Source organism: Xenopus tropicalis, chromosome 5, assembly GCF_000004195.4.
Source record: "Xenopus tropicalis strain Nigerian chromosome 5, UCB_Xtro_10.0, whole genome shotgun sequence".
NCBI classification, from domain to species: Eukaryota; Metazoa; Chordata; class Amphibia; order Anura; family Pipidae; genus Xenopus; species Xenopus tropicalis.
Window position 1 is genome coordinate 78,662,173 of NC_030681.2, and position 24,293 is coordinate 78,686,465.

At 37.3% G+C, this 24,293-nt stretch overlaps 1 protein-coding gene across 2 annotated transcripts in view; it reads left to right on the forward strand.

Annotated features, from left to right (window-relative positions):
- Positions 1-450: 450 nt before the first annotated feature.
- scml4 (Scm polycomb group protein like 4) overlaps positions 451-24,293 on the forward strand; it is a 53,794-nt gene continuing 29,951 nt past the window's right edge. Inside the window, exons 1-2 of one of the 2 annotated variants that reach the window (XM_031902635.1) lie at positions 451-787; positions 22,775-22,972. In XM_031902635.1, coding sequence (XP_031758495.1) covers positions 22,817-22,972 — 156 coding nt within the window. In that variant the 5' untranslated portion in view covers positions 451-787; positions 22,775-22,816. The remainder of the gene's footprint in view (positions 788-22,774; positions 22,973-24,293) is intronic. The other variant, XM_002937160.5, reaches the window with a different exon arrangement.

The following is a 24,293-nucleotide window of genomic DNA, read 5'->3' on the forward strand; positions in this document are numbered from 1 at the left end:
TTTTGCAATTTATTTAAAATACCTGTATGTGATATTCAGATAAAATAACTATGAATCAATGGAAAATCACATTATATATATATTTGTTTTAACGTATACTTTTGAATGAATTCTTTCATGTGAATCTCATGCTTGCTCAGTCAAGGCCCAAAGCGTAGTATGATCAGGACAAAGAGATGATGTTACTGTCTGGTTTCTATGGAAACAGGAAAAGGATGCAGTTTAAACCAAAATGCACATAATATCCCAACTGTGTTTTTTTTTTAGTCACATTCATGTTTTTAAATTTGAGAATGAGTCAATAAAGTATGTTGCTTTTTAAAACCCCTTTTCTGAATTTGAATGTCATGCACACATATTTATTAAGCCTCTCTATACACATGTGCAGATATATATATATGTATAGGGACATTTTTTCCTTACTGCAGCAAAGAGGAAGAGAGGCAGTACACAGGCCTCATTTTCTGCATGCAAAATGTGTGTGTTCTTTTAAAAGCCAGTGGTTGGCTGGTTTTCCGGACATGATGTGGTTGAAGCTGTCATCGTAATGGAAATTCATTGCTGTAGCTATGGTAAATCGAGTTTTCTGCCTGTGCTGAATGCATTAGTCTAATGAGATGTTTGCAGCTGGAGAGCGGAGCTGCTGGAGACTTTCAGTTTGCTAGCAGACAGGGAGAAGATGGCTTTTGCGAGGGGCTGTGTGCATGTGCTGGCAATCATCTGTCCTTCAAGTCAAAACAACAGTGCTCAGTAAGGAGACTGACAGCTGTTCTGCAAAGGCTAATAGGTAAGGGGATTGCTAATACCCGCTCAACTGCTCTGCTTCTTCCACTCACCATCTGCATGCATGCCCATTTCTCAATGTGTATTTATATACAGTTATAATTACATAAATCTGCATGTGGACACTAAGGTAAACTGTACAGGCACAGGTGGATGTGCTTGGCACCTTGGTACCTTTTATATAAGTCAAATGACAAAACATTGTTTTTATATATTTATATTATATATAAATAGAATGTATCTCTGTACAGCTCTAATCCGACTTAGTTATATAATGATATATACATATTGTACATATATTCCATTGTATCCTTATGATTTTTACTAGTATTATATATGTGTATATATATATATGTGTATATATATATATATATATAGCTCATTTTGCATAAGGGTTTACAGCTTTATAGAGGGGAAATGCTGATGTTTAATGTTATACTGCATGCAATGCAATCCAGAATTATTATTTTTTTTCATATTGCAAAAAAAGATAACTATTTCTTATTAAGAATGCATCCCTTAGTTAGTTCTAAACCAGTAACACGTTGTCTATAAAGTGTCACTTGCAGTAAGCATCAGCCCATTAAGACTATTCCTTTCCTGGCAAAGACATTTTATTTTAAGGTTGTCTGTGCTAGATTGCAAATATACTAGACTACAAGTATATTAAATATCTAAAGAGGATTTAGATTCTGTTTTGTGTCCAACTGTAAATCTCCAGTTTTTCCACTCAATTAAATCTCCCAGAACCCCCCATGAGCCTTCATGTTGGGACTATATATGCAGCTTAGATAGATGTCTGTTACATGTAAACCTATTGAAGTGAGTTCATTAATCAGCACAGTGTAAATGCCTGAGTATAATGTGTGATCATTCATAGCTAAAGTGAGCTATGGCCAGCTGGCTGAAAAAATATGTATTAGAATTTTATTAAAGGGACAGACATCTGCAAACAGACACCACATATCTCATTGTTAGAGCTCATCACGAACCACTTGGCACTAGTGACCTGATAAGTATATACCATGACAGAGACAGAAAGCTCTTGTTCATCCGACATCTGTGCAGTTCCAGTTTTGTATATACTGCAGGCAAACCAGGCTATCACTTAATTACCAACAGGCCATCCTGTGTATCCTAATAAAGGCTATAGAGTATCAACATAACAAAAATCAACATTTCTGCTGTTTTTTTTTCTTCTTTTCTCTAATATAAATGTTCTTATTTCTAAATACAAAAAGAGCACCCTACAGTTGTACCACACACATACTGCAAAAGCAATCACATAAACATATGCTAACATTTGAGTTTAGAATCTATACAGCCAAAAATCTGTTCTAAAAGAAACATTTTTTTGTAGAATGTATGAACAGTTTGTATATACAGATATTGATGCAGTAAGATGGATTTTAATAAATGCCCTTGTCTGCGTCAATTAACTGTGTGTCACACATGCAAGTAATATAAACTGAATATGCTAACTCACGTCTGGTAGCCTAGCAACATAAACAGTCTAATGTGATCTTTCAACTAATGGACTTTAGACCGGAATGTATTGAGCAAAGAAAATGTCACTTGTTCATTCTCAGCAAAAGAATATTTTGCAAATATTTGAAGCAATCTGTGTAAATCATGTGCATAACTGACACTGTGTATGAGCACAAAGACATACTTCCATAAATATTATAGCATGGAAAAAGCTGATTACACCCAATTATGTGGGTCATATAGCAAATAATAAAGCAAGTATGGATTTGCTGTAATGTAAGGGGATATAGTGGAGGACACACTATTCTTCCCATTGGTGGAAAGGGCAGATTTTAATAATATTTGGAGTAACAGTTCTGTATTCACCTGTAGTGGGTAGTTTGGGATCACTAAGGTACACGATTGTCTTGTTTTTGTAATGTGTTATATGTATAAACACATATCATTTTCAGTCAACTCTCTCCCCTAAACACAGTTCAAGAAAATAAGCACATATAGTGCAATTCTGTAAACACAACTTAAAATAGTGCTAGACTTACTATAGAAATTATTTTCATTATCACAAAAAAATATATTTGTATTGTAAGACAGCAGAGATCGTGTTTTCCTGCATGACCTACCCACTCAGTAGGCCTTTTCTCTGCTCTCAGTAGGCCTGCTTCTATGTTTGGGAATTTCTTAAACTCAATTTCAGGGGCAGTGGTTTTATCAAATTGCCAGCACACCTTTAGATTAGGGGAGCGGAACTTTCATTTGAAGCAGCGTAGGTGGTTTTTCACGGTGAGGGCAGTGAGGTTGGGGAATGCCCTTCCTAGTGATGTTGTGATGGCAGATTCTGTTAATGACTTTAAGAGGGGCCTGGATGATTTCTTGAAAAAAGCATAATTTCCAAGGTATTAGAGCTATTGGTTAGTATTGATGTTGGTATATATAGTTTATATATTTGAGTGTATAGATAGGTCAGTATAGGTTTGTGTGTGCTGGGTTTACTCGGAAAGGTTGAACTAGATGGACTCTGGTCTTTTTTCAACCCTGTGTAACTATGTAACTATATGTGCTACTGAGTTACAGGGGGATAGCTGTTTGATAATGACTCCCCATTCAGTAGGACAGAATTATCATGTGGGGTCTGTTTGTTTAAATGATATCCTAGATACAAGCACCTTTTCTCCATTTTGTTGTAACCTTTATGAGTCTAAACAAAAACTCACTTGTCGAGCCCTTACATCCATAAAAATATGCAAAAATACCACATAATGAAGCTGAAGTCCCTCATGAGTCTATATAATCTATTAATAACTTAATAGGTAAGTCAATATTTATGTCCTTGCCATCATCCTTGGACTGGAAAAAGGTTCCATATTATTAACAAAACTGTGGTTCGCTATATTAATTTTAAGAATAATAAACTTATTAACATTGCATATTTTATGCAACTGATATGAAAATACACATTTAGTATTTTCTGTGATATTAAAGGGGAGATACGGGCATAGTGCATACCCCCCAACTGTCCCGCTTTAAGCAGGACAGTCCCGCTTTCTATAGCTCGTCCCGCTGTCCCGGATAGTTCCCTGAATGTCCCGCATTTTCGTAATAGATTACGGAAATGCGGGACATTCATAGAACGATCCGCGACAGCGGGATGAGCGCTCCGACTCCTTCCGCTGCTTCTCTCAAGTGGCTCCTTTGCCGGCGGTCCCAGGCCCTTTTATAAGGTTGCGCCCGTGCGTAATGACGTCACACGTACACGGGGCGCAACCTTATAAAATGACCTGGGACCGCCGGCGAAGGAGCCACTTGAGAGAAGCAGCGGAAGGAGTCGGAGCACGTATGGGGGCTCTGTGTATGGGGGCCTCTGTGTTTGGGGGGCTCGGTGTATGGGGGGCTCTATGTTTGGGGGGCCTATGTGTATGGGGGCGCACTGTGTTTGGGGGGGCTCTGTGTATGGGGGGCCTCTGTGTTTGGGGGCCTCTGTGTATGGGGGGCAATGTGTATGGGGGCACTGTTTATAAAGGGTACTGTATATAAAGGGTACTGTGTATGGGGGGTACTGTATATGGGGGGGCTCTGTGTATGAAGGGCACTGTGTATGGGGGGGCTCTGTGGGCTTCCTTAGGTAGTACAGTATGAGGGTATAGCACATTTGCATCTGATCCCGCCATTTCAACTATATAAAAGGAGTATTTTTAGAAAAAAATGGGGTGTGTTAATTGGGGCGTGGTCGCGCGCGCCAAATCTTCTTGTCCCTCTTTTTGTTTTTTAAATGTTGGGAGGTATGATAGTGTTTAATAGGCAGTCTAACATTTAATGCAATTTAAATCTGCTATAAATGCTAGACTTCATTGATACTGCAGAGTACTGGTTTTGGAAAAAAAAGGGGGGGGAGGGTTCCCCCTTGATTGTAATTAAGACACTGTATTGGTAATATAAGGCAAAAAGGCGAGAGGATAAAGCCTCAAGAGATATCCTTGGAGAAATGGTTGTTCAAAGTAGTATAGATTAAAGCTAGATTTGAGACACTGATCATGCTGAGTGATGAAATTTGGCCATTATTTCCAATCCTTCTTCTAGAGAAGTGCAGCTGAATGGTTTATTATTAAATGTGATTGCCAGGTGGAAAGGGAATGCCTAATGGTATCTTATATTGTGTTGTAATAATTTGGTAACTAGTTGCATAAGTTTCTGCTTTTGAAGTGTTATATCCGGTTATATCGATATTGATGGCCTTGGAATTCCAAGGATCCCTGTTCTCTGGCTGCTCATAGAATGCTATCTTGAGTTTTATGATAGTGAAAACATGTAATAACATTTCTGGGGGGTCCCCTTGTTTGTATGGTCAGAGAGCCCTGTGTATAAGATAAAATTCTAGTCTAGAGAGGGGTGTTTTGGGTATCAAGTCTCTAAATCAGTCTAGATCAGTTAAGGTTGCACGTAGCTCAGTGATGTGCTCAAGTAAACCCCTGACCCTAATATTATTTCTGTGGGAGTGGTTATCACTGTCCAAGGGCTTCCTGCAGTTGTTGTTGCTAGTTCAACATGCTCAAGCGTATCTAACACATTGATAATATTGTCAACTTTATTTTGTTGATCTGTGCGGGAACCAAGTTCCTGAATTTGTAAAGATAAATCTTCTGTTATGCATTTAGCTGTGGTGCAGAATTTATCTAGCAGCATTTTGTTGGGGTCAGGGGTACCTGTTTCTTGCTGATCCATTTCCATAGGTGTCTGCAATTTCACTGAAGGGACCTTCCTCTTGCATTGGAATAGACTGAAGTAGTGGTGTAGGTATTCTGTAACAGGTCTGGCTAGCTGAGTAGGGGTTTTATGGTGTACTCCTTGCTGTTTTTTGTGTTGGTTGGCCATATCAATACAATGGGGCAGCGGTGGATGGTTACCTTCTTTGATGGCCCAAGTAGGAGGCACGTTGGTAATAATCTCGGCCATGAATTCTGGTATCATCCAAATGGACTGTTGTTTCTGATGTCAAAATATAGTGTCACAGTGGCTTAAAAGTTAGATGTTATGGGTGGGAGCAGTCTCAATGTGCAGCCATATTGGCTGCTGCTGCCATGCCCCTCCCCTGTTTTGTTCCAGAGTTTACATTTTTTTCTGTTTTGATTTTAAAGGTATTCACAGGAGAAAAGCAGGCAGGCACTCTGGTATCCACAGTATGTAAAAAAGTCAGAAGGAGCAGCTTGTAGTAGTTAAAAGTTTACAATTTATTTAATCCATACATAAAACAAAAATTTCAGAAGCCTTATGCGTTTCGTACCTTAGGGGTACTTAATCATAGGCAGTCTGGGGCATGAGCACCTGGACCCACCTTGATTGGGGGTAAGATTCTACAAATTACAACCATTGCTATTCCTGTGATAATTGTGTGTGATACGTATTGGATATTTATCTTTGATTTTAAAGGTATTAGGTTAGGTTCAGATTATGTTTGGTATCCAGTTTAATCTTTTGCTGAGGATTCAGTATTAAAAAAATAATTAACTAATTTATAATAAAAAATATGGATTCTGTGCATCCCCAATCATAAAGCAAAAGAAGGAATCTCAAAGCAGCTGATTCCTACGGAGCTTTTTAGTGATAATATATGTACTCTTTGCAACGATATGAATAATCTAGGTCTGTGTGCAGATTTAATTAGGCATGTGTCAAGGATATAGCCACAATGTATATTTATATTTTCAATATGTGGTGTATCTTACTGCATAGTGCCAATCTACTGAGGAATAAAAATCCTGAATTTAGATACAGATCTATATATAAAGAGAGATGCCCATCTGCACTCATAGGACTTCTTTTTGGTCAAAAATCTTTTTGACCTGTGAGTACACATTTCCTTTAATACATGGGCATTTATTACTATGTGGACTGCATTTAGACAAGTGCTTCTGTCAGGATGTGCAATGGGGGCCCCCCCAGACACGTATTTTGCTTTCAAATGCACACATGTGCAAAGAGATTCTCTTCTGTTCCGCTGCTCTGGGAGGTCCCAGGGTGGGGGGACCTGGGTGCAGTTGCACCCCTGGTAGTTGTGCCACTGGCCAACATTCTTTGGCATATATATGGTATAGTGTATATACCATACCCCGACTGAGAATCAACCCCTCCGCTGGCACCAGCCTGCTACCTTGCCTGCACCTGGATACATTGTCTCTGCCCTGGTGCAGGCACACATGGTGGATATCAGCCAAAAAACATGGAACTTTGCATTTCCAGCCGATATCTGCCCCATCTGCCTGGGGAGACAATGCTTATGCGTGTGGGCAAGGTAGGAGGCTGGTGCCAGAGTAGGGATGATTCTGGGCCTGCATTTTTCTACAGGATGAGAATCGGCTCCATGTGACCGTAGAACCAGACAACCTGAGTCTAGATCTAGCCTTAGAACTAGGCGGCTTTCCAATCAAATGAACCTGTGCAACATATAAAGTATTTACTGCCTTGAATTTCATATTTAAAAAAAAGGTTAAAGTGTAAAATGTGGCTGTATAAGACCTCTGTAAACCACTGTCTGCAGCACAGGATGTGTCTCTATAAATAACGTGCTTTCCTGTCAGGTGAGGTTTTCTTAGAATGGAACTTAAGAAATGATCTTTATAACAAAAAACAAAAACGATTTATAACTCAATCTTTGTATTCAGTGGAGGAAAGGACTACTCAGTGTAGAGCACCAGATTATTAGGAATACCCATTTTATTCACTGCATCTTCTAAAGCTGGAGCTAATTTTGTTGCTCATACCTTTTTACATTAGAAAACACACCAACACAAAGCTGCCACAGTTATTTAGCCACATTAAAAAACCATTTAACTTACTGAGGCACGTTAATGTATGCAGTTTGCTAATATTTGACTGACAGATTAAAAGTGCTGCCATTCTCTCTTTGGTTTCCCTAAGTATCTAATATCTATTGTATGTAACCTTCCCATTAAAACAGTCTGCATTTCACTTACTTCTGGGCCCCTACTATAGTCACTTCACATAGTCACATCAGTGCAAAATAATGTTTTTTATGTGTTTTTTTAAAAAAACTAATTATCTTAGGCACCCACCCACCAGTGAGTTTAATTAATTTTTTCCCTGGACTGGCTCTCCTATTTGGAAAAAGAGCAGTATCCTGGGAATTCTTTCTATAATAATAGCACCATGCCACCATCTTACCCTATTTTCCCAGCGAAGCATAGCATAGGCTTAGCGGTAGATTCGTAATCCCATGATGTTTGTGTTTGGGTAAATCAAGTTAAATATATATAGTAAGAGACAGAGAGAGATCATAATCTTTTCATTAACTTTTTTTTTTAACCATGAGGGATTTTTTCCACTAGAGTATTTTTTTAAAAATAATAAAAAATGCACCAGGTTTTAGGTGCAGACGTTAAAAAATCAGGTTGAGTTGAGCATGCAATGTTCTCACCTAATGCCTAGTATTAATGAAAGAGTACCAAACACCATACCTCTCAGCCATTGGTTCAGATCTGTTTGGGTGTCCCAGATATCACAAAATGTGTGGGATTTCCCATGTGCCAAGTTTGAATTGGTAAGGTATCTTTTTCAGTAATCTAAGCACACAATGTCAAGGACACAATTATGTAAAACCGTGGCTTGTTGATTTGTTATTAAGCTCCCCAAGGCTTTCCACGGCAGATCATCAATAGAGTGTCCTTCCTATTCAATCAATTATTGTGGAACATCAAGGACCTTTAAGCAACATAAAAAAATGGAGACAATAAAAGCATCTCCATGTACTACAGATTTACCTTGCCCAGTTAAAATCAGCTTGTATTATGCTTAAATTTCAGATGATTCTCATTCCTAAAGCATTTAACAATTCCTATTCATTTATGCATGCAGTACAATGGAATGTAATTTGGCTTCTAAATTTTTACATGCACTTATGGATGAAAGTTGCTCTTATAATAAAATATCGCAGCTGTTGGGGAATTACTGATCACCTCCATTTGCACATTGTCTTTCTATTACATTTAAGTTGAATTTCAGTGCATTATTACTGAAATAGAAAATGGGGCAATACAGCATTCTGCATGGTGGTTTCAAGTTTCTTGTTTATTTTTAGTTAACTGTACTGTATATTGCCTGCGTTGTATGTTTAGACAAACCATGTGATTCATGTGATAATTTCAAGTTCTGTTTTATTATACTACGGTACATTTGGCATAGATTCCCAAGAGAAAAAACTTATAATGAGCTAATAACATTTTGGCTTCTGATAAATGACCAATGGGCATTTGCAGCTAGCTAATCTTTGCATGAATAATACATTGCTTTTATATAATTATCTAAAATGAGGTTGCCAAATAATTGTTGCCTGGAAATATCTAGAAGCGATTTGTGATTTTGCATACTATTAGTAAATAGCACTGACCGGTTAAAGGGAAAATACACCCCCTTTTAACATAAGCTTATTTAGTTGGAGTATGTGGGAAAGGTTCGTGAACACTATGTGAACTTTCAGATGTAAGTACAGGTATAGAATCTATTATCCAGAAATCTTGGGACCAGGGATTTTCTGGATAAAGGTTTTTTTCTCCATACACTTAACCATACTAGAAGTGTATACAAAGAATTTACTCATTAAATAAAACCCAGTATGATTGTTTTGACACTGATATGGATTCATGCAACTTAGTTGGGATCAAGTACATGATAAAATGCACTCTTTAAAAAGCCAATTTTCTATTTAGGAGTATCCACATATATGGCACATATTACTAAAAAAGTATATTTAAACGAAAATGGTTTATTTAGATGAAGCAGGATGTTACACAAGAGCTTGATTATGCAGTATATTTTTATGGAGACCTACAGTATTCGGGGGTATAGTTTTTCTTTAACATGCATATTGATGGCCAAATTGCACTGATTTGATCACTTGCAATGACCAATTAATACAAGAAATAGGTAATATGTTTTGAAGTCTAATGATAAACATGTCACACATGGTTCATTACCACTTTAAAGTCACTGCTTGGTCCCTAGAGTATTTTAGAAGTATTAGAAGTAGAATAAGCACAAACAAGCCAGATATAGATTTGTTGGTAGTGTTGCTTTTAATATTGGATAGCACAATACTATAAAATAATAAATATTAAGGAGCACAGTACTGCTTTCTTAATAGCTGAGAAAAATGTAGAATTTACATGTCATCTATTACTCACTGACCAATAGCCAATCAGTAGATTTTTTCATTTTTTTTAAAACTACTGAAACACTGTCAAACATCTTCTATTCACTGTTTTCAGTTTTTTTCAGAGTGTTTTAAAAAGCTTTAAATACAACTAATACAGTTTTAAGGGAAGAATTATGTAGCACTACTTACATCTTGCTTACAAGTTTCTGCAGCTGATAAAATGCATGATAACCCCACAGTTTTATTTCTCAATTTTTACAAACCCTGGTTGACCATATAAAAAGTTGAAACCTAAGAAATCACTTTATGAAAATGAAGCATTTCAGTAGTCTTCCCCTGCAACAACACACCCCAGACTTATGTCCCCATCTTATTTGGTTTCTGTCTGTCTCCTCTTCCTTATAGACTGTGAGCTTTTAGGGACAGGGACCTAATATCAACGGTGTACTAATACTTCTAGCACTGAGAAATGCTTTATCACTATTGAATTTATAATAACTGTTCCCTTGTTTGTGTTTGTCTTGTAAAGAAATTCATTTTCTCTTGCACCAAAGATACCAGATGTTTTCTGTTCTAAAGTTTTGACTCTTTTTATTTTCAATACAAGTAAAGTCTAATGGCAGAAGCACATTATCTGGGTCTTCAGTGCTAATAAGCCTATTCAGTGTTTTTGTTTTGAAATAACACACAGCAGGGGCCAAATTATATTAAGCTATAAAATCTAAGACTGAAAAACATCTAATGGCCCAGAATGACTTACCTAATATTTTTTGGTCCAAATTAAGTACAACATTTCCTAAATGTTGCTTTAATCCCTTTCCCTTGCCCATATTCTATGAAACCATTATTGTCTCTGCATTTGGAATAAAAAGCTCCCTAAGGATTTTATGTGACCAATTCTATTCCCTTTATCCAAATGTAGGAAAGCTCTAATAGATCACACCTTATTGATTTTACCCTAAAGGCAAAGCTCAGATGCTCTGATGAGTTACATTTATGCATGTAGAAACTGGTTGCCTAATGGTTAAGCCTAAATTGCCTACTAATGCATAAGCAGATACTATGTCTGCACCCTAATTATACACAAAGCTCTGACATGTGTTAAAGCACGGCCGCCAACTCAGCAGTGTGTCAGACCAAGCCATTTGTTTGAAATACTAGTCACTATATATCATTTTAAAATAAACCATTATTAGAAGGCTATGTCCCCGCCAACTAATCAGGACTATAGAAACACAGCAGCAATTATATTTAAACTCTAGAGGGAATAGGTTTCCAATTTGTACAGTTTTACTAACATTTACATTGTTATCATTTTCCCTGAAGCAATTTTTCATGCGCCTGCATCATTGCTAAACATCCTGACCGTCATTATTTCCAATTATTAAAGCGCCTAAAAAATGTCAGAGCATTGTGGCTCATAAGGAAGTGGAACTGCATCCAAACTCAATGCTTACTGTAGGTGCATGTCTAAATATCAAAATGGCTAATACCATTAACTAAAACAGGGATATATTACAGTCTTACTATGATAAGACCCATGAGACAAATGCCAAATAAAGGCTCTTTCACTCATACTCATACTTCCACCCAATCTCTTAATACATGTATGGGACCTGTTATCCAGATGCTCGGGACCTGGGGTTTTCCAGATAAGGGATCTTTATGTAATTTGGATCTCCATAACGTAAGTCTGCTAAAAATCATTTAAATATTTAATATGACCAATAGGCTTGTTCTGCCCCCAATAAGGATTAATTGTATCTTAGTTGGGATCAAGTACAAGGTATTGTTTTATTATTACAGAGAAAAAGGAAATCATTTTTTAAAAAATTAGAATCATTTGCTAATAATGGAGTCTATGGGAGACGGCCTTTCCATAATTCAGAACTTTCTGGATAACTGGTTTCCGGATATGGGATCCGATACCTGTACATACAATCCATTTCTTAAGAAAACAAACCATCCGCAGAAAATTTTTTCAGGGGGGCAAATTCATCAAGAAAAAACAACTTACATTTCTAAGACTAAAGAGGTCCCCAAATGAACAGATCTTCTCCTGATATGTGCATCTAAGGTGGGCGATATTGGGCTAATTAGATTGTTTGGCCCTAGGGCCAATTAAAATGGCAGGTAATTAAAATGGTGGGTATATGAGCCACCGAATAGAGGACCACATGCAGGCCCCTGATTCCATGGGAAAATCAAATCTGCCCGATTGAGATCTGCCCAATTTTAGACCAGTCAAGTAGGCCCGTCATTGTGCCCATAGACAAACAGATAAGCTGAAATCTGCCCGTGTATGGCCACCATAAACCTGTATACAATAACTAAGTTTGTAGGAAACCAATTAACTGGCAAAGCCCATAGAGTTTCTCACACCTAATAATTGTATAACTAGGAGGGATGAAAATCTGTCATGCGCAGCTCTGCGAAAAATCTTTTGGCTACATGCACTTTTTGAGCACAACCCTAAATACCATACTAATAATAACAAAACTTCCCCAAAGATATGCGGTTTAGTTACTATAGAAAGTGGATAACCATGGAATGCATGACCATTTTGGATTTTTTTTGTGAGAAGCAGGGAGCTGCTGCTTAATATACAAATAGGCTCCTTCAAAGCTCAGTGTAGAGCAACGGACTGTAAAAGATAAAAAACTATCCAGAGGGCGCTGGTTAAATTTCAGCTTGTTGGTGATCCCTTCTTTCCCAGCCCTCCTTCCCCTTGCAAAAAAAAAAAAATGCCTCATTGGCCAATAAAATTAATGCTTAATGCCAATTTTGTTAATAGGGAGGAAAGAGAAAAATATAGGAAGGCTGGTATTTTTTTCCAGAAATTTTGGCAACCCCCTAGCCCAGGGATCCCCAACCTTTTATACCTGGGAGCCACATTTAAATGGAAAAAGTGTTGGAGAGCAACACAAGCATGAAAGATGTTCCTGGGGGTGCCAATAAGAGCTATAATTGGCCACTTAATAGCCCCTTTGTGGACTGGCAGCCTACAGAAGGCTCTGTTTTGCAGTTCACTTGGTTTTTATGCAACTGAAACTTGCCTCCAAGCCAGAAATTCAAAAATGAGCTCCTGCTTTGAGGCCACTGGGAGCAACATCCAAGGGATTGGTGAGCCACATGTTGCTCATGAGCCACTGGTTGGGGAACATTGCCCTAGCCCTTACAGATGTCTGTATCCACATTTGCCCTGTGCTGGTACATCTACTAAATGCAGGTTGCAGGGCTGCACTGATTGCATGTGAATTAAATTGTAATCAGGGCAGCATTTCTTGCTGGATTTGCTAGACATGCCCTGAATTTATTGTTTAAGTAGAGAGTATAAACCATGAAAAACTGCCGCATGCAGTGCAACGAAATGTTTGGCCACATGAACTTTGTGACCACACCCCTAAATACGGCACCCATTTTACCAAAACATACCTCAGACATGCCAGTATAATTACTACAAGAAATGGAAAACGAGTATATTAACCACAAAAGAGCCAGTATATTCATTAAATGGGCAATTAAAGCCCAGATGTGCCAGTATAATTACTGTGGAAATGGATGATCAGCATATTAACCCAAGATGTGCCCTATAATGACTGTAGTAATGGCCAATGAGCACGCCATTAACTTCAGACATTCCAGTAAGATGAATACAGAAATGGATAGATTGAAAGCATTCCCTCACCTACACTTGTACAAGCAGAATCCCAACACCAAAGTTATCCTTTCCTGCTGTTCCCACGCTGCTTGTCTCTCTCTCCCTCTGCCTGGCTCATGTAAAAAAATCCAATCCTATCTTAGATGTTTTTTCTCTGAGAAGCAGGGAGCTGAGACGAACCTAGAACAAGCAGGGCAACGTGGGACATTTAAACAGCAATCTGGGATAAGCAGGGGCGCTGCAGCCTGCAAGTTCGCCTCAGGGAGGCATAGACCCCAGAAACACCCCTGGGGACAGCCCCCCCCCCCCATGTTTCTTATTTGCGGATGCCCTTGAGAGTGTTTATTCATTACTGTGATTTTTTTCTGACATATCAAACCTTTTGCCTTTGTTACTGTCATTGCTTAGCTGTAATGAGTATGCTTAGTAATCACAGAGTATTGGGGTGTCACTTTTTGTCATTCTGAAAACCATGAGCTCAGATTTTTGCAAGCTGTCATCCTAAACAGTAATCCCATTACCACTTCAGTTATATCCCTTCTGCCCCACTGACTTTATTAATGCTCTCCCCGTATTCTTGATATTGCAGAGCAGGATAATAAACTGAATAAAAAATGTTGGGGACAAATTGTATTACGTTTAAGAGTGTATAATGATTTTTGCTTCATTGCTTCTTAATGTGACATGACTAATTAGTGCCTAATTAATGTTTAATTAGTGTTATTGATTGAAAAGCCACATATTTATTAGAAAAAAATCATACCTTGTTAAGTTGCTTTGCTTGCAAAGCCTCCTACATTTGAAAAATATTATGCATATTTGTAAATTCCCACTAACCTTATATGTATTATACAGGCTATTGTCAAATAAACTAGCATATAGGTAAGGCAGTATGAAAATTATATTGTTGTACAGCAGAGTCTGGTTGCTCAGTCGAATTACTGGTTCAAGAGGTTGCTTTGTAGTTACAATAAGGCAGACGATGCTGTTTCTGCAGCTCAGTCAAAACTAAGGGGACATAACAAAGTGCTAAATGAACTGTACTCTCTTATTTGCTCTCAGGAGAACATGCAATCTGGTCAGCATGTATATGGTCAATTAACCCCTTTAATGTCAGCACATTTTTGCTCTATGCTCCCCCCCTGATTTTAATAGCTTCCCTGAGACCCTGGACTGGTTGTCCTGAATTCTACACTGGCTGGGTACTACTATTCTTCTGCACCACATAGAATTCTTCTTCTGCACCACATAGCATTCTTCTATCTTCGCTGTGCTCATGTGTAGGAGAGTGAAAATCAGACTTTAGAGAAGGTTGCGAAAGAAGAAGAAGATGGCGGCATGGGAATAGAATAGTAGGACCACGGGCTGATGCATTTTTCTCAGCTAACAGTAGCATCGTCATAGGGTAGAGATGATACCCTTCCTTCTCCTTTAAGCCAAGTAGTTTTTCAACATTTATTCTCTTTCATTTTAGGGGCATTTCCAGGGGGAACATTTAGTATAAAGAAACTGGATTTTTGTGTAATTCCACTTCTGTGACAAGATTCTAAATACCCAAAGCATTGAAAATTATATAATGCATTAAAAAATATATGATAAACATATTTTATTATGATTTAGAAGGATCCATGCCTCCCGAGCATGCCGATACCAAATATGTATAGTTTGTACTAGATTTTAACTTGCATCCATCAAAATCTCACAGCAGTTGAATAGTACATATTCAAAGCACTGCACCAGAAATACTGCAAGCATACTGTATATTAATATAAGTTCCCCTCCAGGATTGATAATAGCTATAGTATATGGTAATGTAGATAGGAAAATATAATCAAAGCAAAAAATGCAGAATTGCTTATGTAAATAGGAGCCTGTGGGAAATGGTATATTTTAGAGCTTTCTAGAAAACAGGTTTATGCAAAATAGATTGCATACATTTTAAATATAGTAAGAAAAGAATGAAGAGTGAAATATTATGTGTGTGTGTTTATAATCCAGCTATAGCAGCAGTCAGTGTGCAGGCATTATGGTACCACTGGCCAATAGTTAATTTGTAACCTAATATACTTGCTTTCCTCTGTTTAAAGTTCACCCAATAGACCAGATGGACAGGTACACATTTCTTTATTGCTGCTGGCAGTTGCTCACCTGCCTTGCATTGGCAGCATTTTTTTTTACATTTTGACTGAATTCACTCAGCATATAATCTTTGTGTAGATCCCACAGAATAGTAGAAGCGATATAGTGAAGCATAGCTGAATTTTACATTGCATTCCCTGCCTCTGCACATACAGGATTTCTGTAAAGGATTCCCAGCAGTTCAGTCTGTGTTGATGTTTATTAAAACTTCCCTGACAGAACATTTTCCTGAAAGCCTGGGAAGTTTTTAATGAACTGATGCATTTACTAAAGTCAATAACTCTGTCATGTATTTACCTTCTTGAGCAGCTAAAATGGCATTCTTACCCTAAGGAGTAGTAGTGCTCAGTGTGCCTCAGTCTCTTATGTACACGTGCATCTAGTTGTTAATATGCTTAGATTTATCATATACATTTAGTTTCTGTATTTTGAGATAAAAAGATAGATTTATAGATAGCATTCCATCATTCCAGCATACTCTTTGAAATATTGTGGCCGAACAACTACACTTTCCTACACCTCTGCTTATCAAAGAGAAAATGAAGGTCAGCATGCTAGCAGGGAAAAAATACATAAGTCTGGTCAAGCTGTGAATAGATTAATGTGCAGATAAAGTCTTGACAATGACATGACCATTGTGAAACAGAAGTCTGTAGAATTTTCTGATGCAAAAGGAGTTAATGTAATGTATAGCATATTGCTAAAGGGAGTAACACAATGCTTATTGTCATTTTGTTCTTTACTTGTTAAAAGCTATGTCAGAAATCCCTATATATTTCTTTCTGTGTGGAAATAATGGAAGCAGTCAGGCCCAGATGTATCATGAAGCAACTAAGACAGAGCTTAGGGAGCAGCTAATTGGCCCTTTTAAAAAACTGTGCATATACTGTAAATAAATTGATTTATTTAAAATTCTGCGCAAAGACTTACTAGGATGGAGTGAACTTTGTGTAAGTCATTATATTATCCCCAAAGACTTGGCCTAGAGCTGTGCAACATCTATTTATCATCACTTCTAGTAAAGTCATCTCGGAAATATATGACAATTCCTAATTTTCTAGATTTTACAGTATATTAACAGGTTTTAGAAAATGAGTTGCTTGCTAGTACCTTGTACTGTAATAGTTCTTACCCAGGCTTGCTTTAGACTGTAGCAACTCCCTGTACAGCATGTGTTATATGGACTCTTCCCTCTCAGGTAGGCCCTCATTTTAATATTGGATGAAGAGTAAACTACACTGATTTCACACATAGAATTTGATCTCACATATAACTTGGGCGCCAGTGGTTCTTAAAAACAAATCAAACTCTTTATTGGCAAAATATATATTTTTTTTCTTAGTGATGTTTATTGTGTTACAAATCAGCTTCAAATACTTTCTCACATCAGTTGTTATTCTCAACTGTAGTGCCTTGGTGAAACAATCCCCAGCGATACGTGAAGCGCACAACGGTCCCACGCTCTAAGTCTCTCTCTATCCCTGAGCCTAAACACTTTAGCCCCAATAATGGTGACCTTGTCACTGCAGGGTACAAACTCTTACTGGCCTCCTTGTTGAAGCCTCTGGCTGCTCTAGCTTACTATATTAACAATAAACAGCATGCTCCCAAACTATTTGATTGAACATTTCACAATTTGTGACCCACTTCGTCGGCCAAAAATTTTCAAATAAATCTTGTGCTTACACCAGGTTACTCACCAGGCTGGCCCTGTGGTCCATAGCAGGGAGAGAATCAGCCAAACAATAGCAAACAGATGTGCACACCACCTTCCAGTTCCAGTGGTAAAAAGAAGAAAAAAATATTTCCTGTGATGTGAAATAAAGGTTTCTTTTTTTACCGCTGGAACTGGAAGCTGGTGTGAGCATCAGTTTGCTGTTGTTTGCTCTACTAACTACCTTGATCCTACTTATTACAAATCTATGCTAGCACTTGCTACTCTTACTGAAACCTAGCTCTGTTCCAGGCTCCCAGAACACCACTTCTTCCAGCAAGTGGGGAACCCAAAAGAGCCCAAGCACACATTGGCTTCCCCTTTTATAACTAGGGAATCCTGACACTCTCTGCCCAGTTACTGCACTGCCAGGAAAATACTTTAAACCCGGAATAGTAAACACTCCCCCTCCCAGCTGTATATCAGGCTGTATATCAACTCTAGCTGATCAAAACCCTTCTAGGGATTAAAGAAATGCTTGGCTCAACCTTTACCTGCTAACATGTACTTGCAGATTAGTGATTAATAAATGGCAAAACTTGATGGCACAAAGACTTTGGGCTGTAAGTCCTGAGGGTAAGGAATGCTATATGGTACTATAAAAATACACACATGCAAACTGTATCCATGTTATATAAGTAAATGTAAGTAATGCAATTTAAGTAAACAATCAAAAAATTTTATAGCCAAATTATTTGACATCTTTACATCAGGGAGGGGAATTATTGTCTATTTTTTATTTGTGTTACCATAAAAAGGATAAACATTTTTATTATGTGTGCCTACAACATTGCTTCAGAAAATATTACTATTTTTTATAGGTTTTGGGGTTGCCTGCCATAGGAATGAATAGAATGTGGGTGAGTTTTTATGTATTAAGCTCTAAACTCACATTTTGATAAATCTGCCCCTTAGTGTAAAGAGTAACATTTCCCTGCATTAGCAATCCTTTTCCCTTGCCTCAGTCCCAGTGTTGGAGGGGTAAATTGAGGGGAAAGGTTTCAGGAGGGTCAGAAGCTCCACTGTATGTATCAGGAACAATAAAATATGATTATTCGTATACTTTTAATTTTCCATTTAAAATATAATTTGGCAGTAAGCCCCCCCCCCCTGCACACATCTCAAGTCATTATTTAATTTCTATAATCAATGTCTAAAATTAATATTTCATTATTAGAGAATTATGCACATCAGGAAGCTGGGCAAGGCTAAAGAATTGTGGCAGACTTTGCCATGAGCAATAAGAGACCTTTTCGAAAGATAAAGGTTTCCCTTGATCACTGTGCAATTAATGTCATAAGACTCCAGAGATCATTTAGTGAAAATAATATAACAAGCTGCAAATGGAAGCAAAAACAAATAGCAGACTGAAGTTTATCTATGCCAGTAATGTTTTTTTTTGTGTCTTTGAACCCAAAAGCAGTAGCGCGCTATTGTGAGACAGATCTGTATGAAGGGGCCTTTTTACATGCTATTGAAATACTGGTAAATTTAATTACTTTCTCAGCCAGGTGCTTGCATAATATATTTATTTTAACTGAATGTTTTAGTACAAAGCTCCATTTAGTACAAAGATCCATTATTAATATTAGTTTGTTGTCCTTTGTCTTTTTTGGAATTGTAGGTGACATTTAGAAAAAGAAAGAAAAGATAAAAGCAATTGGGAGAATAGCGACTATATAAATCTAATCCTTCCAAAGAAACTTATTTTCACTTTTCTTTGATTAATACCATATATGCAGAGCCTTTTACAATTAATTGCAAATATATAATAAAGGGTTGACCTTTTAAGTATGACTTATGTTTTAAACAGTACAAAGTACTATTTTATTATTACACAAAAAAAGAAAACCATTTTTTTAAAATGTGAATTTTTTGCTTAGAATGGAATCTAAGGGAGATGGCCTTCCTGTAGCTTTCTGGATAGTGGGTTTTTGGATAAGAGATCCCATACCTGTATTACTATTACTAATATTACTATAAGAAATGCTATCCATATAAAAAGAAAAACTATTATCAATAATATATTATCAATAATGAATTGATGTCTGAAATGTATATTCTTACAAAAAAAAACAATTTTTGCTCTATAACAGGAGTCCGCAAACATTTTTACCCCTGAGCCACATTCAAATGGAAAAAGAGTTGGGGAGCAATACAAGCATCAACAATAGTTACTGGCGTGCCAAATATGGGCTGTGATTGGCTATTTAGTAGTCCCTATGTGGACTTGCAGCCTACAGGAGGTTCTCTCTGCACTAGCAGAGCCAAATTTTCATATTAAAAAATGGAAATTCATCTCTTTAAGTTACCAGGAGCTGCTTTTTAACAGAAGCGCCCTTGCTGTTTGAGGCCTCTAGGAGCAACATCCAAGGGGTTGGATATCACACCTACCTCTATCAGTTGCTTAGCATAACTGTTGTTTGCATAGACTTTAGATAAGCATAGCATTTTATTTCTGGTTAGTATTCATGCTATGTATTCACATAACCTACTACCCTGGTGTAAGACTCTAGTTGCATCTTTCCATTGTGTCTGTCACTATGCACATCTAATTGCAGCTACATTAAACTACCCCCCTCCAATAAGAAGACAACACTGGGAAAAATTTGTACCTGGACAGTAACCCACAGCAGCCAATTAAACAGTTGTTTTATTGTTTTAATTGCAGCTGGTCAAACAAATATAAATTTGTCCAGTTAGTAAATGAGCCTCATTGTGCCTTGCTGCAAAAACAGTGCTGCTCACAGATTACCCTAATGAGTTCCATCCTATATTAATGTACGGTCTGATCTAAATGGGGAGCTTTATTATTTATTTATTTTTTTAGCTACATCACCCTGACAATTTTCGCCTTCTCTAACTGGCTAATTTCAGCACACGTCTGCAATTTGCGATGCACACAGCATGGCTGGGTAGCTACTGTTAAAAGAAAACTATTGCCCAGAATGAATATTTAACCAACAGATAGTTTATATCATATTAAGTGACCTATTAAAGAATCTTGCCAGATATATATATATATATATATATATATATATATATACTATATCAGTAAATATTGCCCTTGTACAGTTTTTCCATTGAGCCACCATTTAGTGATGGGTTGGGTGCTCACCTGACAGGAAACAATGCAGCCCTAACTGTAACAGGATGAAGTGTGAGCGTAAAAGATACCCCCATAAGACCTACATTGTTTGGCGATATATGGTTTGTTTGCAATGGCCATAGTTTCCTTTAAAAAAAATCCTTTTTATTAATATATTTAGAATGTAAGAATGTATAGAACTAAAATGCAGAGCCATTCTAGGTCTGTTACACATGGATTTTTTTTGGCAGTACATGAAGGATTACCCCCATAGTCTCAGTCCAACAAAGTATAAGCACAGATTTATGGAACAGTTGCTAGATTAGCTCATACCTGGGAAAACTAGTTTGAAATATCAGTACCAGCAAGACAGCAACTGTAACTTTAGATATAACGCTTATTTCTAAGTTCTGTAAAGCTGCATTAGAAATGGTGATAAGAATAAGCCTCTGCTAAGCGCTGACAGTGTGGAACCTGCCTGACCTCACTATTATATGTAAACCCTTCTGTTCAGAAGAACTGACCAGAGTTCCAAAATATTTTGCACGTCTGCCACTACATGATTGGTGTTTGCTAGTGTTACTCAGTCTCACTGCAGCTTTAGTTGTATTTAGAAGAATACCAAATATTGAATAATATTGGATTATAGATTGGATAATACTGGTGCATGATTTTCATGTTTTTCCATGAGAGTATTCCTGAGAGCATTAAGGGCTCTGGTACAAGGGGAGATTAGTTGCCCACGACAAATCTCCCTTGTTGCGGGCGACTAATCTCCCCGATATGACATCCCACTGGCAAGAATTGCGCCACCGCATATGCCATCCCACCGGCGATTTACATTTGGGATGTCATATCGGGGAGATTAGTCGCCCGCAACAAGGGAGATTTGTCGCGGGCGACTAATCTCCCCGTGTACCAGAGCCTTAAGAATGCCTACTTAGTGCCAAGCAGTTTTCTGCTATAAGAAAAAATATATTCATGCAGTAGTTTGTACTGTAAAGGTCTATTTTCCTCTGCCTTCCCTTAGTTGTAAACATCTGCTTGGTAGCCATGGGATACTGCCCAGGTGCAAATTTGCCCAGGCTTTATAAATGACCCCCCCCCCCCGTGTGACATATATCAAAAGGCCACCAGGAACCTTTATGAATATACAATATACAGCATCAATGCATTGCTATTATGTGCTTTTGTATGTGAGCACTGTAGATTCTGGTTTTGCTGGCAAACAAAAAAAAAGTTATGTTTATTGTTTAAAAAAATCCTACATTCTAAACACTTGTCCCTCTCTTTCAGTGCACATTTTCTGTTTTGCTCTTTTGTTACATAGTTACACGGAAAACTAAGAGCTATCTGTAACTAGAGACATCTCTAGTGGGGGAATGTAATATTTTTCATTACATTAAGACTTTTATTTGCACATTTTAAGACCTGCTTGAAGATAGGGGCAATTTAAAAAAATTGCAGTCTCAAACCTATGGGATTTTTTTGTTGCACAAATACAAAATTTGTCACAAATCAACATTTTTGTCCCATTGCGACTGATTTTTCTGTCATTAGTGAAATATATCCCATTCTCCTCTAGGTGACCAAAATGGTGTTGCTGCTATAATTAGATAGGGTTTTCATGTAACAGGTAGGAGAATGTCAAATCACAAAGCCTTTGTGGCAAGCTGGCAAATTGTAAAAGCTTACAGCCTGCTTAAAAGAACTGAGATCAATAATGTTCTCTGATGTAACTCCTATTTGATCTTCATGTAGTATTACATTATTTAAGCCTGCCATTTCCTCCCAGTAGGACTGTTCTTTCACTGAACTGAACTGACCACATGCAGAATTTATAAAGGCAACAACAGTTTACAGAGCTACCTGCAAATTCTTCATCTAGGGATAACAGTTGGAAAATGAATGTAATAAAGCATAAGCATATTGCTTTACTTTGGATAAGGCACAGGGTATATAAAGGGATATTAATGTTAACTTAGTAGACATTGCCAAAGATAAACTGTATGTAAGCCCATATGATTTTTCTTTGTGGCCAAGAAACCAATTTAGGGGGGAAAATACTTAAAGGGGTTGTTAGTATGATGTAGAGAGTGATATTCTGAGACAAATTGCAATTGGTCTTCACTTTTTTATTATTGGTAGTTTTTTAATTATGGGATAGTATCTATAATAAGCCATTAACAGAGCGTTAGCACATAATATAACAAAGCATTTTTCCCTTATTACCATTTACAGGTTCTGTGTTCCCTGCTACTAAGTGAGTGATCATATTAAGAGATGCAGTCTCCAAGGATACCTGGCAGAAAACGAGGAAGGCCCCCACTTCATTCGAACCCTTTGAAGATGGCTGTCCATAATCTCTACACTGGGTCAGCTGGATCCATGCCAACTGTAAAAATTCCAAAGAAAAGAGGCAGAAAGCCAGGTTTTAAGGTAATCTTTCCCAATACTATGCCAAGTACAAATATGTTTAAAGAACCGTTTTGTTTGTTTATCTTACTGGAGAAGCAGAACAAGTAAAAATGGGGGTTTCTTTTCCTTGTAGATTTGCGTCCATGATTAATAGCAGCAAGGAATAATTTAGGGCAGTCTACAGTACAGATCTCTAGAGCTATTCATCCACTTTAACGGTCATGACCTTTATTATGACATGTTTGGTAATAAGTTTAACTATTGTGTTCATTACTTATACCAGAAAGTTTAGAACATGTTGTATTTTCATATAATTTCAGAAACTAATTTTATATTTTTTTTTCCTGGGAGTAACCTATTCCTTGCACAATGTAATAATAAATGACTGGGCAGAACAATTAGTCCAATTGTTTATACATGAAAAGAATCAGAAAGAATTTACTGATGCGATTTTTACATGTAAAAATAATGAAATCAGCATAGGGGTTTCAGAAAGTCAGAAACTTACATTACAAGAGTTTGACATGTACCAGAACCATCACTGTTGGCCACACACTAAAAGTAGGAGTTCTGATGCTCAGCTTTGGGGTAAATATGTATGATAGGGTGAATCCTTCTTTATAAGCCTGGATAACTCCTGCTAGAGAACATTCACTGTATGATTTTATATATAAATAATAGCCGCGGGCGACAATTTTTTTTGCCGCACAACATTTTCGCTGTTTCGCTAATTTTTCGCCGTTTTGCGGATCTTTTGAAAGATTCGCGAATTTTTCTGCGAAGCGAAACGGAACAGATTCGCTCATCACTATTAATTATATCTTAGTTGGATCAAGTACAAGGTACAGTTTTATTATTACAGCGAAAAAGGAAATATTTGTTAATTTTTGAATTATTTGATTAAAATGAAATCTATGGGTGAAGGATTTCCTGTAATTCAGGGCTTTCTGGATAACGTGTTTCCAGATAATGAATCCCATACCTGTACCTGTAAATAATACAAATATTTTTTGTTGTTTCAGCATTATTAATATTTTTTAATTATATATCACATATTGTTTTGCCCCTTTTATAAAGGTAGTTGAATGCTGTATATCAGAAAGAGAGCTAAAACTGGGTGCTGGGTATTTGACAAGTAATTATAAAACTGATACTGTAATCCTAGTTTTTCTCTAAAAATGACTTTGTAATTATAGAACAAAGGATTCAGACAAAAAAATGTGAGGTACATGCTGTGGCAGGTCAATGTCACAATGGGAGCTCAAATACAGTGAGCACATAGAAGGACTAAATCTGTATAATAAAGAGTAATGGCTGTCAGGTAACAAGGCTAGCTCATACA